The sequence below is a fragment of the Eretmochelys imbricata genome, chromosome 15, assembly GCF_965152235.1.
Source record: "Eretmochelys imbricata isolate rEreImb1 chromosome 15, rEreImb1.hap1, whole genome shotgun sequence".
NCBI classification, from domain to species: Eukaryota; Metazoa; Chordata; order Testudines; family Cheloniidae; genus Eretmochelys; species Eretmochelys imbricata.
In genome coordinates, this window is record NC_135586.1 from 32,622,500 (window position 1) to 32,641,453 (window position 18,954).

The 18,954-nt window shown below is 41.2% G+C and overlaps 1 protein-coding gene across 1 annotated transcript in view; it reads right to left on the reverse strand.

Annotated features, from left to right (window-relative positions):
• PITPNB (phosphatidylinositol transfer protein beta) overlaps positions 1–18,954 on the reverse strand; it is an 80,825-nt gene that overhangs the window by 41,545 nt on the left and 20,326 nt on the right. The window contains exon 7 of the mRNA XM_077834940.1: positions 18,444–18,527. Coding sequence (XP_077691066.1) covers positions 18,444–18,527 — 84 coding nt within the window. The remainder of the gene's footprint in view (positions 1–18,443; positions 18,528–18,954) is intronic.

The following is an 18,954-nucleotide window of genomic DNA, read 5'->3' on the forward strand; positions in this document are numbered from 1 at the left end:
ATTACACAAATGGATAGACATTGTTATTGTAATACGCTGGTAACACAGCCTTTCATATTCATAGTTAAAAACTCCCCAAGCCCAGTGCTCGTCTGCCTCCTGCAGTAGTCTGATGTTTCTTATTTTAGCCACCCTATCCTCAGTACCTACTTCTACCTCGTTTCCAGAAAAAGAGCCAGGGAGCTGCATACATGAATATGCGCACACTCTAATACGCATCCATATGGTTAGAATCTTTAAGGACTACTCTAGGACTGGAAGCCTGGAGACATGTAGGAGTCCTCCAGTGTCATAACAAGATACACCCTGCCTAGAGCCCATAGCCAGAGACACAGCTAGAGCAGCACTATGTAAGCACTCACTCTAGCGATCTCTATGCCCATGGGTTGTTTGGGGAGCATGCGGTGTTGAGCATGAAAACTCACTGGGGAAGGGAGGCAGGCAGAAGAAATACAGGTAAGAGGAGAGAAGCCAGAGATAACGAGATGGGAGCCAGAGAGAGGCAGAAGGGAGGGGACCTCAAGGGGACAGAGCTACAGAAAGGGGAGAGAGAGAGAATCTTTGGGAAGAGTGTGAACGTATGTAAATGAGGTAATACATATCAAAATGGAGATTATGGTGTCACCTCATTTACATACGGTCTCCAGATTGCTGGACTGCAGTCTTATCTTGTATGCTGAACCCTCAGCAATCAACCTCTGTGTCAACAACTTGCCCAGGTAAGGCCTGTTGGTTGTGTGTGGGGGGGCGGAGGGTGAGAAAACCTGGATTTGTGCTGGAAATGGCCCAACTTGATTATCATACACATTGTAAGGAGAGTGATCACTTTAGATAAGCTATTACCAGCAGGAGAGTGGGGTGGGAGGAGGTATTGTTTCATAGTCTCTGTGTACATAATGTCTTCTGCAGTTTCCACAGTATGCATCCGATGAAGTGAGCTGTAGCTCACGAAAGCTTATGCTCAAATAAATTGGTTAGTCTCTAAGGTGCCACAAGTACTCCTTTTCTTTTTGGTCTGAACGTTTCACGCAAAGCAGCAACTATTTCAAGAGAAAATCAGCAGCGAGCACTGCAAGGTCCTTTCTGTACTACAACCACACTCAGAGCCCCACTTAACAGCGTGGCTCCCATCTCCCACATACTGTTCTCTCTAGAGTGCAACTAAGACCCCTCTTCGTTTTGCTTCGGAGTTAGCCTTCAGCCAAATGACTCTGCCATTTACCGACCCATTCCAGCAGAGTTTGGCCACTAATTTTATTTCACGCTGTTGTCCTTCCTTCCCCAAAATTCTTAAGGGTGCAGTGGCAGTTTTGTACATCACCTTCCTAGATAGCAAATTAAAAAAATTCCACCAAGCCATTAGTCTTTAAAAAAATATTTAGTTTTTTTTTTTTTAATTATCAAAATAAAGTAAATAGAGTGCTACAGGTAGCCATTGGGGAAAGTTTTTCTAGAGGAGAATCTTTTTTAAACCTGTTAAGTAAAAATGGCCACTGTGTGAAGAGTTTTTAGTTCTAAGTTACACATAAGCAATACATGTTTTGGTAAATGCTTTTTTTTTTTTCTTTTGAGCTTTTAAAGTGAGTACTGAGTAACCCTCTTCAATTTGAATCTAAACCAAAAATAAATTTCTTGCAGGCTGCTGTTAGTCTAAATTGGTCTACAAAATTTGTGAATCAAGTTGAGCCTCTGAAAAAATGTCTTGTGAGAGATTATTAAAAATGTTCCTACCAATATATTTAAAAGTAAGCTGCTCACCTTGAAAATAAAAGCTACAGGAAGAGAGTTGGGTGGAGAAAAAAAGTTATGGGATATTGAATGACAACAGTACAGGTTGAACCGCTCTAGTCCGGCACTCTCTCTGATCCAGCAACATCCATGGTCTGGCATGATTTTATTTTATGTTTTTTATGCTTTATCTACTTATTTCCTTGTGCAAATACAGTAAAGTTCTGTAACAACACTAACACTCGGTTATGAAGAGAGCCGGTAAGCCGGGGCTAGGTGGTGCTGCAAGCGTTGTTACGTTTATTCGTCTCAGCAAGATAAAAATAAAGAGACGCGCTTGCTACATATTGACCTCCCATGGTTCGGCACATTATCTGGCTCGGCACTGGTCAGGTCCTGAGGGTGCCGGACTAGAGAGGTTCAACCTGTATTTCACATTTCATTAAGTAAACGTTTAGCTTTCTAATCAAGCTACAGCATAAGCCAGTCTAACAAATGACATTTCAGTCTGATCTGCAGTAACACTGAATATACAAATATAATTATTAAAAATATGATTTCTGAACAGTTGTATCCGAGCTCAGACTCCATCTTTGTGTTGGAACATTAAAACTTTTTCATTGGCAATAAAACCAGCCTTTGAAGACTCAAGAAAATAGTACTGGCTTTCTTTTGTCCATTCTTCAACATCAGGCAAGTCCTCCAGGGCTATAACCAAGTCAGAAAGTGGTCAGAATCCAGTCATTAGCAGAAAATGCACCTTCCAGAACAGGGGTGGGCAAACTCAGGGGCGCATCAGGTTTCAGAAATTGTATGGAGGGCCAGTTAGGGGAGGTGCTGCCTCCCCACACAGCCAGGCATGGCCCGTCCCCTATCCGACCCCCCCGCTTCTCTCCCCCTGACAGCCCCCCTGGGACTTGTGACCCATCCAACCCCCCCCCCCCGAGCTAATGAATATCTGCCTTCTGACAACACCTGCCTTTTAGGCAAATTCAGAGTTGCATCTTAGGTTGGCAGATAACAAGTCCTTTGTTGGGGGAGACAAGTTCCACACTGTAGGGTATATTGCAACATCCATCTCACCCCACTTCTACAACAGAACTCAGAGTCATAGAGTTTAAGGCCAGAAGGGACAACCAGATAATTGAGTCTGACCTTCTATATACTACAGGTCACAGACACCCGCACACCAAACCCAACAACTGAAATTAGACCAAGTATTACAGCCCACAGGAGAACAGACTATGTGCTATATGGAGAGGACAGGAGGACCCCCACAAGGGCAGGAAACTGATTAAGTAAGGCATATACAGATAATCCTGGCAAGTTATCTGCACCCCATGCTGTGGAGGAAGGCACAAAAATCCCTAAGGTCACTGACAATCTGACAACCCCCTTATAAATTAAAAACATTTTTTATATTTAGCAACTATTATAAATGCTGGAGGTGAAGTAGGTTTGGGGTGGAGGCTGACAGTTCGTGACCCCCACATAATGACCTTGCAACCCCCAAAGGGGTCATGACCCCCAGTTTGAGAACCCCTGAGTTAGACCCTGAGTATGTGAACAAGAACCAGCCAGCCCAGCATCTGAGAGAAAGAATGATCAGTGCCATCTCAGAGCACAGGCCCACTCGGCTCAGTGACCAGTCTCTGATGCTTCAGAGAAAGGAGACTGACCTTCCACTCTGTACACATTTTGGAGGGAGGATGAGGAGGAGAGAATACTGTCCTGCCCCTGAAGGTGACCCTCTGAAGCCCTGAAGAATGAGCTTTTAGGACCATAAAACATAAGCCAGAATGGACCTGCAGAGCTGCTGTGACTTGATGGTAGAAAGGGTAAAGACATGGGCTCCACCTTAATATTTCCTCTCTCCAGTTTTCCATGTTTGCATTTGAAACCTCCCCTTTCCCAACTCTGAGCTTGTGGTTTTAAACCCACAAACATTTTGTATGTTTCCAATATTTTAAAATTTGTTTTCATAGATTTAAGGCCAAAAAGGGACCAACAGATCATCTAGTCTGACCTTCTATATGGCATAGGCCATTACATTTCACCCACTGACCCCATGTATTGAGACCAATATTTTGTGTTTCACTAAATAATATATCTTCCAGAAAAGTATTCCGTCTCGATTTGAAGGCATCAAAGGATAGAGAATTCCCTCACCACTTCCTTGGGTAGTTTGCTCCCATGGTTAAATACCCAATAGTTTTCTCTCCATAAAGGCATTTAAACATTTTAATCAGTCAGTCACCTCTCAATCCTTTTCAAAAAGCTAAACAGATTGAGCTCTAAGTCTTACTGTAACATTTTTCTAGCTCTTGAAAAATTTGTAGCTCTTTTCTGCACATTTTCCAATTTTTCCATATAATTGTGATGTTGACACCAAAACTGTATGCAGTGTTCAGTACACTCCCACCAATGTCATATACCCAACTAAAGTCACATCTCCGGTTCATACATCCGAGGACTGCATTAGCCCCTTTTGCCACAGCATCGCACTGGGAGCTCCTGTTGGGTTGATTGTCCATTATGATGCCTATATTCTTTTCAGAATCCCTGCTTTCCAGAATAAAGTCCCTCATTCTGTAAATACTGCCTGCATTCCTTGTTCCTAGATGTATAACTTTGCATTTGGCAATATTAAACACATTTTGTTCGAATGGGATCCGGCTTACCCAGCAATCTAGATTGGTAAATAACAGGGCAGTCTTACAGAGCATTCTGCCAGCCTTTGTGTCATCTGCAAGTTTTATCAGCAGAGACTTTATATTTACTTCTAGATCATTAAGTAATATTACTCTACACAGTTACCTTTAGCAACCAAATCTGTAAATCTCAAAGAATGACATCAGGCTTGACAAGACCTATTTTCTATAAAATGACATTGACAGGTATTATATCACTTTCTTTCTATTAACTGAACCTATTAATTAAAAATTATCAGTGGGCCAAAGATCCCAAGAGCCAACTCTTTTAGAACTCTTGGGTGTAAGTTATCTGGGTCTGCTGATTTTAAAGACGTTTATCCCTAGTAAATGTTTAACATACTCAGTTACTAATGGACTGGAAAGTACTTCATCCTCATAGGATACAAGCATATCATTGTGCTTCTTTCCAAATACAGAACAAATATTTATTGTACACCTCTGCCTTTTCTGAATCAACAACAATTTTACCACCTCCACATAGTAACTGGACTATCCTATGACAAGGGATTTCTTTTGTTCCTAATATAACTCCGTATTGTCCTTACCCCTGCCAGTGATGGATTTCCCCCCAATGACTTTAGCTTTCCTTCTATATTTCATAACCATTTATACTGATTAATATTTCCCCATTTTTTCCATGTTACATACTGCTATTTTTAGTTCGAATTGCTGCCTTCAATTTACTGCTAAACTAAGACCGATTAACCAAAGTTGTCCTCTTTTTTGACTGTGAAATTTTGCTAACAATTTCCTCTGTGGGGAATTTGCCCTTTTGAAGCACCAAGAATATACATAGCACTGGTTGAGACTGTCCTCTGTTGCACATATTGAATATAATCTTGTCATCACCACCAGTCCCTAAGTAACCACCAACTTTCAGTCCAATTTAATTCACAGTGATCCATCATAAAGAGATTCAAAATAATGTTAGCTTGTGTTGGGTGCAATACCTTTTGTGTTACAAAACCATAATCTAGAATGTTTTACTACTGGCTGCACGAGACACCCAGTATATATCTCCAAACTGAAGTCCCGTATAATACCACAATTTTTCTTTCCACACATTACAGAAAGTTGCTTAAATAGTAACTCATCCTGTTCCCTAGTTTGATTCTGTGGTCTCCAGCAGACCTCCATCTGGACCACTTTGGGCTTTGGTAGTTGGCACAGTGATCCATAAACATTCAATATCTTGTGGTTCTGAGTTATCAATAACTCAGAAACAGATAATGTTTAATAGAGGGCCACCACCCAACCTCTTCTACCCATTCTATCATTCCTAAACAGGTTGTAATCTGTGATTTTAACATCCCATCAATGCAATTAATCTCACTAGATTTCAGTAATACCAATTATATCAAATTGCTTCTTAATGAGACTTTCCAATTCCTCGTTACCCAGACTCTTAGAATTGGTGTGTAAGCAGCCCTTAAAATGGCATTTCAATTTAGCCTTTCAGCATCCCAAGCACTTTGTCAGCACTAGGACATAACTTTGAGTTTATTGTGTTCACCACCTCTGCAGTATGACCTCTGCACTCCCCAGCCCAGAGAAGGGCCCAACCATTTAAGCACTAGTCCCAAAAGTCTCTCGTGGACACCCCTTTTTGAAGGGTTGTACACATGGACGCTTGCATGAGGTAGCAACATTTAGTCCCCTATGCCACCATCACATTCACCACAGGAAGTACAGAGAAATTGTGGTTTACCTGGCTCCTCAGTTCATTGCCTGGAACACTGATGCAGAACAAGGAAGATGCAGGTAGGAGGGCTTTTCATGTTGGTTTTTATGGTTACTTAAGACACTTCTGTGCAACAGAGCTTACAAACTGCTAATTTGGGGGCTGGGTAAATCATGTGGTTCTACAGAGACTTTTAGGGAGGTTTATGAAAATTAGGGAGTAATTAGTGAGGTTATTCGGACATCTCCTCTCTGCTCTTTTCCCACAGAGGAACTGGAACCAGCTCCCAACTCCTCTCTTTGTTGGTCAAGGGGCGGCCTGGATCCTCTGGGCCCCTTCCTCATTGCACCCCTGGCTCCCAGCCCCAAACAGCGAGAAGGGGAGGACTGACCCTAGGAAAGCTGCCCCCCACTGCTACCTAGGGCTCTTATTTACCTAAGCCTGTCCCAGACTTGAGCCTCCTTCCCAGCATCCCACCCTTCTTGCATTCTCTCTCTCCTCTGGTGCAGTCCCCTCCTTCTGCCCCTCTGGGTTTCTCCTCACCCAGTGGTTAGTGAGGGTGTGACAAGAGAAAAGCTGGTTAATGAGGGTGTGACAAGAGGAAAGCTGGAGCAACTACCTGTGGAGTTTGGGGACAGTGAATTCAGTGAAAGCCAGAGGCTGCGTGCTGTACTCTATCCTGTATGGACCCTGCTGGCATGCTTTAGCTAGCTACGTTAGCTAGAGCATGCTAACGTAGTCCAACAGAGTCCACACAGAGCAGCTGGAGCACAAGAAGCCTGTGACTTGGGCAGTAAACCCAGAGGCACCCCAACCCATTAAAAATTGTCATGGTTTGCCCACCAGACCTCACTGGGTAGTCTGCACAAGTGCCACAGGATCAGTGGGGAAGACTCCAACCCCTGAGACCGCATCACTATTTGCTGTGTTCACTGGACACAAGTGGTGGTGAGTGACACAAGTGTACATGTATGCATGTACATGTATGCACACACTTGCAAAATTACTAGATTTAAACTTGAATTAGAGTAATTTCGCTATTACATTTCAAAATCAGGAGGATTATGGAAAATTAGCATTCTAGCTCAGCGATGAGAAGGCTCAAATTTGGTTTTAGAACTTTCACAGACAGACTATTCACTGAGGAGTAGATGGGCTCCAGTTCCTCACCTTCCTATTAAATGCACAACATTGCAACAAACATGATGAGACTCCGTTCTGACATCATCACCAGACTGTGCACAGGAAGAGATTTCATTACGAAGAAGTCTTCAGGTATGTGAAAACAGTCCAGAAAACACAATTTACCAAAACCGGCCATTCAACAAGCAAAAATCCCACTACAACAATTGAAAAAGAAATGGTGAACCTGAGATCTACTTGTCGGAAGGAAAGGAAAGGTAACTACAGACAAAAAGGTTATGTGATCCCTCTAATGCTATCTAAGTCTTCTGACAGATTGCCAAATGTTCATTAATTCAGACACTGAAAAAGCCACTTACTGAAAACAAGCATCTAATGGAAGGTTTTCGTAATCCAGCAGCATTAACCTTCTTCCACAAAATATTTTTACAAAGAGCACACTTAGCTAAATAAATGATGAATGCCCGAAGCACAAGTGATATTCTAAGGTTAAAGGGAAAGTTCATTCTTTTAAGATGTTCTACTTAACATTAAGACTCATGGACAGTATTTCTATGAAGATGTCAGTGAACTCCACTGTATTTTCAGCAGTCTAATGTGTTTGCTAATAAGTTCTTTAAAATGTTAAAAAATTGTGAAAACTAAAGTCAATAGCTGTATTTGTGTCAGTAAGAGCTCCATGTCAACACAGAGCACCGCCTTCAGCAAAATTGCTACTTCACAATTATCATAACTTAATTTAACGTATCAAAACTAAAGCAACAAATGTTCAAACAAGAAAAGGCATATTTAAAGGATTACTGCTATAACAATCCATTCTGGGTAAGGCAGAGGGCAGATTCAATCAGCATAGTGGTGGGATGATCTATCGACATGCAGATCCGAGGCTACGTCTGCACTTGGATACTTGTGCTAGCTCATCAAGCCAGCACACTAAAAACAGTGCTGGTGCCCTGTGACCTATAAGAGTGATGTTAAATAGAAATGAGCTAAATGTAAGTAGAGAACAGGTTTTGGGGCCTAAATATAGGGCTGACAACAATGAGGCCTGGTAAATTGTGGGTGAAGTGAAGTGAGACAGCTCAGAGTCAAGCTAGAGATAAGTTAGGACATAACACCAGGTCATGCTGTAAACAAGTTTGGTTCTAACTGGTTTTAAAAATGTTTTAGACAAAATGCGTATGTTTTGGAAGGATACTATCTATGTTGATAGTTACTGGAATGGTGTCTACGCAGATGTTAATTAAGGTAATGTTTAATATTAAATAGCTAATAAAGGAGTAGAAGGTATTTTAATTATGGTAGTGGAAATACAGTTTTGGTAAAAGGCAGGTTAAATCCTAAATAATTAGCGGGGGTTATAAAAAGGGTAGATTAAAGTGCTCACCCACCATCACGGTACCGTTAGTGAAAGGATTATATACCCATTCTTCTCACCCCTAGATGCACCATTTCATCTTGGAACAAGAGTTTAAAATAGCATCTATGATTATATTGTAATACCGGTTTGCTTCAGCTACTTTATTTTAGAGTCTTTAACTGTATCACTCATTGCATCATTCACAGTCCTCCACTAAATTTAAATTAATCTGACTGCTCCAGAGGCTTGAACCTAAAGAATTAAATTTGGTTATTGGTATTATTTATATTTAAAAAGACTGACTGAAAATATTTAAATCAAAGATCACAACCCACATCAGCACATACTAGACACCCCGAGTATGTATCTATGGGGTCCAGGTGGGTTTGTACAACCTGATCTTTGCCCTCTTGTGCATTTACATTACAACAGTCTTTATATAACCTCACTGTCCTACCCATAGTTCTCTATGGTCTTAGGAACACGTGTAGCGTCTTCTACTAAGTGCACTGAATGCTAGAGTCCATGCAAGGCACATATAAGATGTCAATAAGGCAAGGGCTTACGCTCAGCTCATCATACAACACCTGCAGTGAATGAGACAGGGCACCTATCCATCTCCTCAGCAAGCCTGCAGGAAAAGTTGTAGGGGACATTACATGATCCCATACAATTTCTCAAGTAAACGGACATCATAACGAATACTAAGGTCTTGCCTACAACAGAAGTCATGGGGACGTTTGTGTGAATTTAAAGTGCAACAACTATTCCACACTAACTTCCATGTAGAAGTTCTCATCGGCACTGAGAATGCCTGTTTGTGGATTAGATTAATCAGTTTCCGAAGTGCTTTAACAAACTACACAAGGGCACTCAGTGGAGAATCAATGTTCACATAGGGAGATAGCGAGAAGTAGTTACTCAGAAATAGCTATTCCAGGCTTTTTTGTAAACAAACTCTAAGGGGTAGAGTCATGGTTGCATGTGCAACCTTAGCTTTGGCAATTCATCACTTTTGCATACCTAAATATGCAGCTTTGTTTTTTCCATAGACAAAATTTACATTCTATCTTTTGAAATTTGGCCAGAAACCACTAGAACACCCTATTCTACAAAATATTTGGCCTTCTCCTAGCACTTTGCACAGGGGAAGAGAGCAAAAGAAAAGATCTACCTCCTCTTGTGAAGGATGGGAAAGACCAGCAATATGAGATGAGACAAGAGAAAATATTGCAAATGAAGAGTCACAGAGAAGTAAAATCTGGTATTCAAGCAAAAATTACCATGATTAATCCATTTTAATTTTTTTCTGGAACAAGAAAGACTAATTTGTGCAAAGATGCTGAATCACTTAACCCAAGCCTGGTTAAGAGTAGAAGGAAAAAGTGAGACTGTCTGGATTAAAACCTCTTGATGCACAAGACAGAATTGTTGGCACTCTTCTCAGATACAGGCCGTCCTCCCAGGCCTGAAAGAAGGAGCCTGGACTAGAGCCAGATCACAAATAAACAAAGGCTCTTTTCAGAGTTTAAGGAAAATATATATCCAGCCAGAGCATAATTCCCAACAGCAGCAAGTCCTTCTTAGGAAGTGAAACAGGCAACTGTTGAATAAACAGTACAGCTAAAAAAAAAAAAAAGAAAGCTTTTCTTGAAAGCTGAAGAGAGACAGGAAACAAAATTATAATGCAACAGGGCAACAGCATGTGGGGGATTCAAAGGCTGCTTCAAAGGCGCCTTTGGCATCATTTGCAACAGTGCAATAGAGGACCCTCTAAAGAAACTTCAGCCTTTACTTATATAAATTACAGCAATAAGAACACGAAACCCTGAACCAAGATGCTTCTGTCTTTGCAATTCTTTTCAGAGTGACAGAGACCCATCCCAGGCTCCCTAGAGAAATGGTTCTAAAACCTGGGCCAGTGGCCACGCCAACAGAGACCAAGGTAGTAGACGAAAACAGTACTATTGGGGTGGTACAGGCTTGAGTCACCACAACTGCTAGAAGTTATAATTGAGCCCATGCCTCAGTTCAGCCTCCCAGGACTGTAGCACCCACAAGGCACGTGTAAAAAGGGAAGTTACAGAAGGATGAAAATTCTATCCCTGGGCTTACCTTAAGCCAGTTTTACATGGAACCATTCATATTTTAGTTAGGATTCCATATGACTTTCTCAAGAAAACCTCCTGAACATGAACGGACACAGCACTGAGAGCCCAGGTGGACAGAATCTCTCAAAGTTCTCACCTCAGCCCTGTGTTAAATTTTACCTTTAAGCTTTAGACTGTTAAGTGTCATCATTGTTGGTTAGCAGACACATCATGCTACATGGCCATTGTTGGCAGAGCTTGAATGCCAGGAATTTCCATCCAATCTGACTGATCCAGCACTGCAAATGCACAGGCCTCACTACACAGTAACAGGTCAGTACCAAGAAGATTTTTTTACAGCTATACTGCCTACCCTCTCACCACGGTGCTTCAGGGAGGTACAACTATATACAACCTTTTACCACTACTCTGCTCATTCTCCAGGAAGAGTGTGCGCATGAGTGTTTTGGTGGAGGTATGTTGGAAAGACTGGTTGAAGCAATGAGCGTTACACTTCAGTGTAAAAATGCTGAGATTTAAGCAATGAATTAGCAAGATTCATTTTTTCATTAAGATCTCTTCTGGAACAGTCCTGCTAGCTCTGTCTCCTGTTCTCTAAGTCTCATATTTGAGGTAACAGGCTAACTTACAATGTAAATGCACTAGCAAAAGAAATAATACAAGCAGACCAGAAGAGAAGGGAGCAGCATTCAGAGGTTGATAGATTCATGGAAGAGATGGTCTTTTAGAAGCATTCTAAATGAGCTGACAGATGGGGAAAGGGAGGTTATTTCAGGCAAGCAGGGCAAGTTGGAAGAAGACATGAGATAGGGATAGATGAAGGAGATAAAAATAGTATAATGAGAAGTGGGAAGAACAAGTTAGACCCAAGCCCCATGGTTTTTATGAGCCCCATGGAATAACACAAGGACAGGTAGGTTTGTACCATAAGGTGTATAGCCTAGGGTCCATAGGGTGGAACTGAGAAGGAGTGACCAAATCATGGAAGGCATGTTAAAGCTGTTCAGTTTTCAAAGCCAATACCTGATGTCAGCATCGCAGGAGATACAACAATCCTTCCTATAGGCAGGCTAAAGTTTGAGAGAATTACATGGTATAGTACACAGCAGACAAGGTAAATGTGGTGTTTGATATCAGCTCAGCAAACCAATTTAATCCTTTCAACCCTTGCTCCAAGAGAATGAGAAAATCTCTGCAGGTTCTGTAAAATCAAACACGGTTCATAGCCCAGTCTTCTGGAATAGAAGAGATGTCAAGCAAAGCAGGGAAGAAACCCTGGGCACGAAGAGTGAGGTTTTCCTCAGTCCTTTCTATTACATCATTACTGGGCACTTGAAGGGACAAGAGAACTTTGGTGACCACAGGCACAACCATCTCAGACAACAGCTCTTCAAGAAAATACAGCAAACTGCAAGGGTGTTTGGAACATTAGTTAACCCACCACTCTGTGCTGAATGCCCAAGTAGCAGAGAGCTGAAACAAAATCAGCATTTTTTCCCAAACTAACCTGTTAATGTTAGATTCCATGACACCCTGCTGCCTGGCTACTGATCACTAACACACCTTAGGATGGATCACCTGGGGACATCACAGCTACCAAAATCTCTTCTGGAGCAATGGAGTCCGAGCACAGGAGCTCAGGCCAGCAGTGGTTAAAACTTTGTTAAAAAGAGCAAGCACTTCAAAACATCTTTAAAATAAGATACTCTTCAAAACCAATGTGTTCTAGAGTGACGGCACTTCAGAGAGGTAGACAGCCGGGCTTCATGGGACTGGTGAAGAAACATCTGCACATTATAGGATTAGCTCGTTTTTTCCAAGCTTCTGCAATTCACTTCTTGATTAAACACACTGTCTGCATGGGGAAGTCTTGGCACTGAGTGCCTTCACTTAGCCAAGCCTACTGGAACTGGAGAGATTCACAAGATAAGGTCTGGATCTGGAGCCAGTCTGGAACAACTAGGGCTCTCACTCGCCCCTTCATTCAGGCACAATGTCTATACCCCTTGACAAGCCACTGGGTATGCTATGATCGTTTTTGTAATGTAGACTCAACTTTTGTGAGCCAGACAAGAAGTTCCCAGGCCTCTTCGAACAACAGATGTGTCACCCAAGCTTCTGAGCTCACAAAATGAATTTTTTAGCTCCACAACATGCCATGAATAGAGTACTCAGAGCAGAGCTCCATTCTACCTTCAGAACAAACAAGTATTCATTCTCAAGTGGGAATATTTTAAAAAGTCCTCTTAACAACTTTAAGAAAAAGTTATTTCAAATGTTCAAGCTACATTTCTAGTGAGAACTACCTAGTGAAGTGAAGAAACAGATTGACAGACTCAGATGCCACCTACTACAGGACAGGCCCAACAAAGAAAGTAACAGAACGCCACTCGCCGTCACCTACAGCCCCCAACTAAAACCTCTCCAGCACATCATCAAGGATCTACAACCTATCCTGAAGGACGATCCCTCACTGTCAGAGACCTTGGGAGACAGGCCAGTCCTCACTTACAGACAGCCCCCCAACCTGAAGCAAATACTCACTACACAACAAAAACACTAACCCAGGAACCAATCCCTGCAACAAACCCCGTTGCTAACTCTGTCCACATATCTATTCAAGGGACATCATCATAGGACCTAACCACATCAGCCACACCATCAGGGGCTCGTTCACCTGCACACCTATCAATGTGATACATGCCATCATGTGCCAGCAATGCCCGTCTGCCATGTACATTGGCCAAACCAGACAGTCTCTACGCAAAAGAATAAATGAACACAAATCAGACATCAAGAATTGTAACATTCAAAAACTAGTAGAACACCACTTCAACCTCCCTGGACACTCAGACTTAAAAATGGCAATTCAACAAAAAAACCTTCAAAAACAGACTCCAACGAGAAACTGCAAAACTGGAATTAATTTGCAAACTAGACACCATCAAATTAGGCCTGAATACAGACTGGGAGTGGATGGGACACTACAAAAAGTAATTTTCCCTCTGCTGATACTCATACCTTCTCGTCAATTGTTGGAAATGGGCCACCTTGATTGCACTGGCCTCGTTAGCGCTACAAAAGTAATTTTCCCTCCCTTGGTATTCACACCTTCTTGTCAACTGTTGAGACTAGACCACTTCCACCTTAATTGAATTGGCTCGTTAGCACTGAACCCACACTTGGTAAGGCAACTCCCATCTTTTCATGTGCTGGAATATATATATTCTGTTTACTGTTTTTTTTCACTCCATACATCTGATGAAGTGGGTTTTAGGCCACGAAAGCTTACACCCAAATAAATTTGTTAGTCTCTAAGGTGCCACAAGGACTCCTCATTGTTTTTGCTGATACAGACTAACACGGCTATCACTCTGAGAACAGGGATGGTACCACATGCTCCATAGAAATTCTGTCGCCTCAGGTATTTGTGCACCATTGCTAGAAAGTTTACTGATCTGTACTAAATGATATTACTAAAACACAGATGCTGTTCTAGAAACAAAATAGGAATCAAATATGGTCTGGAACAAGGCAGATGTAATCTCCTCAGAAATAGCTACAAACCCGATTTCAATTTCATTGTTTTCACTATGCTCATTTTCCTTCCGATTACTTCCAAAAATGTAACCTCTTCTCATGTTAATTGTATGGACACTTCTGCTTATGCTTCAATGCTTCATCCTCTCTTGGGAAGTGACTTTTGTATACAAATCACAAAAGCTACTCAGACAAAGTGCTGGAGATGATTAAGAGAGGCTAGGTTTAAATGTATACCTTAAGAGAATAGCAGATGTCTGCTGAATCATTTGTATACATTTTTACTTGGGTGTGGGTTAGTATATGCATGCCATTAGAATCTTTAAGGAATTTACTATTTTTATATTTATGTTATACTTTTGATTATAGCTGTAAACTAAAGGAACTGGCACACAGAGTTTGGCTAAAGTTTACTCATTTAGTATGAGGGCAAAAGTTTAAGAAGTTTAGAAAAACTGCTAGAAAATTACAGATGTAATTACCTTATTTTCAGAAAAAATTGTGAACTAATGGAAAAATATATATATATAACTTTCCTCAGACAGGAGAGCAGCAAGCCCTCTCCACAGTGTACCAGTAAGATACCACACAAAAAGACAGGAAAGGCACTTACATTATCCCCACACTCCAACAAAACCAATGTGACTAAAAAAACAATAGTTCAAGACAAAGCATTCCACAGACTAGTCAAAGGAACCAGGCAAAGAATGCCTCAGATAGGAAGAGGAGTGCCGAGCAGAGATATTTAGCTACGCTGCCTGGTCAGTCTTCAATACAAAATACATTGATACTGCAGCTAAGCACAGTAGTGCCCATTCTCTAATGGTGCATGAAGGGCATATAGTAAACGGCAGCATTTACACTAAGAGAATCCCTCAGGATGGAAAGATTTACGTACTACTCATTTCCTTGGAGTCTAATAATTAACATAGCTTCATATATTTATACACAAACCTATACGGTGGTCAGAACTAGCATTCTTACAGACGATAGCACTGGTATTGTCTACCACAATTTCAGGCTTGGAATAGGAAATTCACAACATATTTACCTGCCACTTGATCTTTTCTAAGGTTATATGCATAAGACCGTAAGAGCGGCCATACTGGGTCAAACCAAAGGTCCATCTAGTCCAGCATCCTGTCTACCGACAGTGGCCAATGCCAGGTGCCCCAGAGGGAATGAACAGAACAGGTAATCAAGTGATGCCTTCCCTGTTGCCCATACCCAGCTTCTGGTAAACAGAGGCTAGGGACACCATCCCTGCCCATCCTGGCTAATGAGCATTGATGGACCTATCCTCCATGAACTTATCTAGTTCTTTTTTGAATCTTTATAGTCTTGGCCTTCACAGATCCTGTTTTGTTTTAAACCTGCTGCCTATTAATTTAATTTGGTGACCCCTAGTTCTTGTGAGGAGTGAAACAAGATTTCCTTATTTACTTTCTCCACACCAGTCATGATTTTATAGACTTCAATCACATTCCCACTTTAGTCGTCTCTTTTCCAAGCTGAAAAGTCCCAGTCTTATTAATCGCTCCTCATATGGAAGCCGTTCCGTACCCCTAATCATTTTTGTTGCCCTTTTCTGAACCTTTTCCAGTTCCAATAGATCTCTTTTGAGATGGGGCGACCACATCTGCACACAGTATTCAAGATGTGGGCATACCACGGATTTATAGAGAGGCAACATATTTTCTGTCTTATTAACTCTCCCTTTCTTAAGGATTCCCAACATTGTTTGCTTTTTTAACTGCTGCTGCACACTGAGCGGACATTTAATACGTCTGCAATAATTTCCATTAGTTGGTCACTCACCGCCCCTCACACAAGCACTGCCGTTCCCAAGTTAGCTTGCCAGGCCTATAGCCAGGCTGCAAATTAGAAGATTGTTTCTAACCATCAGAGGAGTGAGGTTCAGGAACAGCCTCCCAATAGGAGTAGCGAGAGCAAAACACCTAACTAGTTTCAAGATGGAGATTGCTAAGTTTATGAACATTATGACGGGGTTGCCAGCAATAGCAGAAGGCTGGACTCAACAACCCAGAAGGTCCTTTCCAGTTCTGTGCTCCTTGAGCACATCCAGTATTGCAACACCCAAACTACACACACTTACACTAAATAACTGCCTAACTTTACCAGTGTAGGCGCTGCCATTTTCTTTGTTGCATTATCCCTGAATTGCACCTCATCTGAAACTAGATCGTAAGTTCTCAGGGCAGGGACCATGGGAGGTGCTTGGCAAAATAATACGTGCTTCAAAATAATAAATAGCAGCAACCAAGCAGTAACTGGAGAGGGGAAGCTGAAGAAATGACATCGGTGTTTCTCTAGCTACAGCTGAAGAAATGACATCGGTGTTTCTCTAGCTACAGTTGGCCCATCTATCTGCTAGCAGAGATGAAAGACCAGCCCATCTGGTGATAATTGCTGCACTGAAGGGCAGAAGTGTTCAATAAAGTTGGAAAGGATAGAAGCAATAGCAATTCTCCAACAGAGATTTCTGCAGCAAAGACAGATCTGTTTGAACCTGCCATAACCCAACGGAGGGCTATTTAAGAATATATTCCTAAAATAGCGACAAAAAGGGATGGCCAGGTCAGAGCTCTGTTCCAGGCCATGCAGAAGAGCTGGATTCAATTCCTGTTTCAATTTCAGCCTCACACACTGAAACCAGCACACTAATGTTGATCAAGTCAGTTTGATCAAGTCAGCTGTCTGTTTCCCAAAAATCCATTGCCCTCAATGTGCTGATAAAAATCAAACCTGATAGATTAGCAAGTACCCACAAAATTTAAAAGTACTGAGCATTTAGATTAGACTGCCGTTAATGCAAGTGATTAATGCAAAACTAACTAGATTTAAAAAATTAGTTGCGATTAATCACAGGTTTATGTATTACTGTTAAAGCAAACAACTATAGTATCCATGCAGCATCAATCAGGTGTGTCGTGACTCCAAGATAGCTGTGATCACTCAAGGATGTCCAGTGATCATCAACCAAAGCAAATAGCTAGTGCATTTTTCAGAAGCACCAAACTTGTAGTCTTTTCATTGTGATATAGGTCGTGTGTCCCTGATACAATGGTTCCTCAGGAGGGCAGGGTGTATGACTGACTGGAAGACGCAATTTGAACACCACCTCTTAGCCCTCTCATTTACAAAATGAGTGGTCTGCAGTCCATAGCTATCCACTTTGCAATACCATTGGTTAAGCTGTTGTACTTTGTTTGATCCATGAGATTGCAGCAACCCTGAAACTCTTAAGTGTACTCTGTCGCAGCTGGCAGGATTTATTTGCAGTCGGTGGGTTACCTGAAGCACAAGAACTGGAGGTGAAAGCATGTTTAGCGCATAGGTGGTACTGAAGACTCAGAGTACTTCAATGGTATTGGAATTCAGCCTTGCAATGGCTACAGATAACCATCTCTTTATCCAGAGAACCATCTGGAAGTTTTTATAAATAAACTTCCCATTCAAAAGACCTGAACTTTTGCTGATTTGCTCCATTAGCTTTTTCTGATATTTAATCACTCCACATCAGGAGAACACAGTAGAACTGTGCCAGTGTCCGCCAAGTGATGAAGTACTGTAAGTGAAGAGGGTCAAAACAGAGGTGTGTGATTAACACTGGTTTAAAAAAAATAATGTGTTCAATGAGATGATTTAACAGCACATAAAAAAATAATAATTCTGTAAGTTGCGCTTTCACGATAAAGAAATTGCACTACAGTACTTGTATGAGGTGAATTCAAAAATACAACTACTTTTGTTTATCTTTTTACAATGCAAATATTTGTAATCAAAATAAAAACTGAGCATGGTGCATTTTGTATTTGTGTTGTAACTGAAAACCGCATATTTGAAAATGTAGAAAAATCAAAAAATATAAATTTAAATTGGTATTCGGTTTAACAGTGCAAATAGAACTGCAACTAATTTTTTTAATCTCGTGATTAATGACAATTTTTTAAATCATTTGACATCCCCTAATTTAGATTAATAATTCTATTTAAAACAATTTTATATTTACTTGTGGGATGAAACACATTGTTTTCCATTGATTGTAAATAAACTAATATAACCAATGTTAAAGGTGCAAATTTAGGCCAAAGTAATTAGCATGACAGGACAACCATCTCCCAATAAGCACAGTGTCTACTTACTGCTGGTTCTACTTGAGTTCGGTCTGCAATGTCAATATGGACAACTTCAACACTCTTCCACGTGTTTGGATCCAAGTCGTGCACCTGCAATGGGGAGAAGAAGGGACTTTACCCTGTGTCGCCTTATTGCGGCACTGCATTAGTTCTGTATTACGCAGATTTTTCTGAGTTCTACAGAGATGGACAGTTTTCTTAGAATCATCTGGGGAATACACTCCGAAGTTACCATTTATTTAATTAAGTGATTCTGAAGCTAGTTGTAGCTTTATTAAACCTTCAGTTCTGTGCTTTCAGAGGAGCTTGGTTTTAAGACTAAATTGTATTCTTCTGTCACTTTCTTTACAGATAATGACATCAAACACTGTAATTAGAATCATTACACATTCAATAGGCTAGGCAGATGTTTTAGTGAGCAACTTTCACATAAAGCTCTGAAATGCAAGTGATCCAGTTATTAGTAACCTGCCATACGTCAAATGAGTTCATTAGAGACCCCAGCACATTTTGAAGT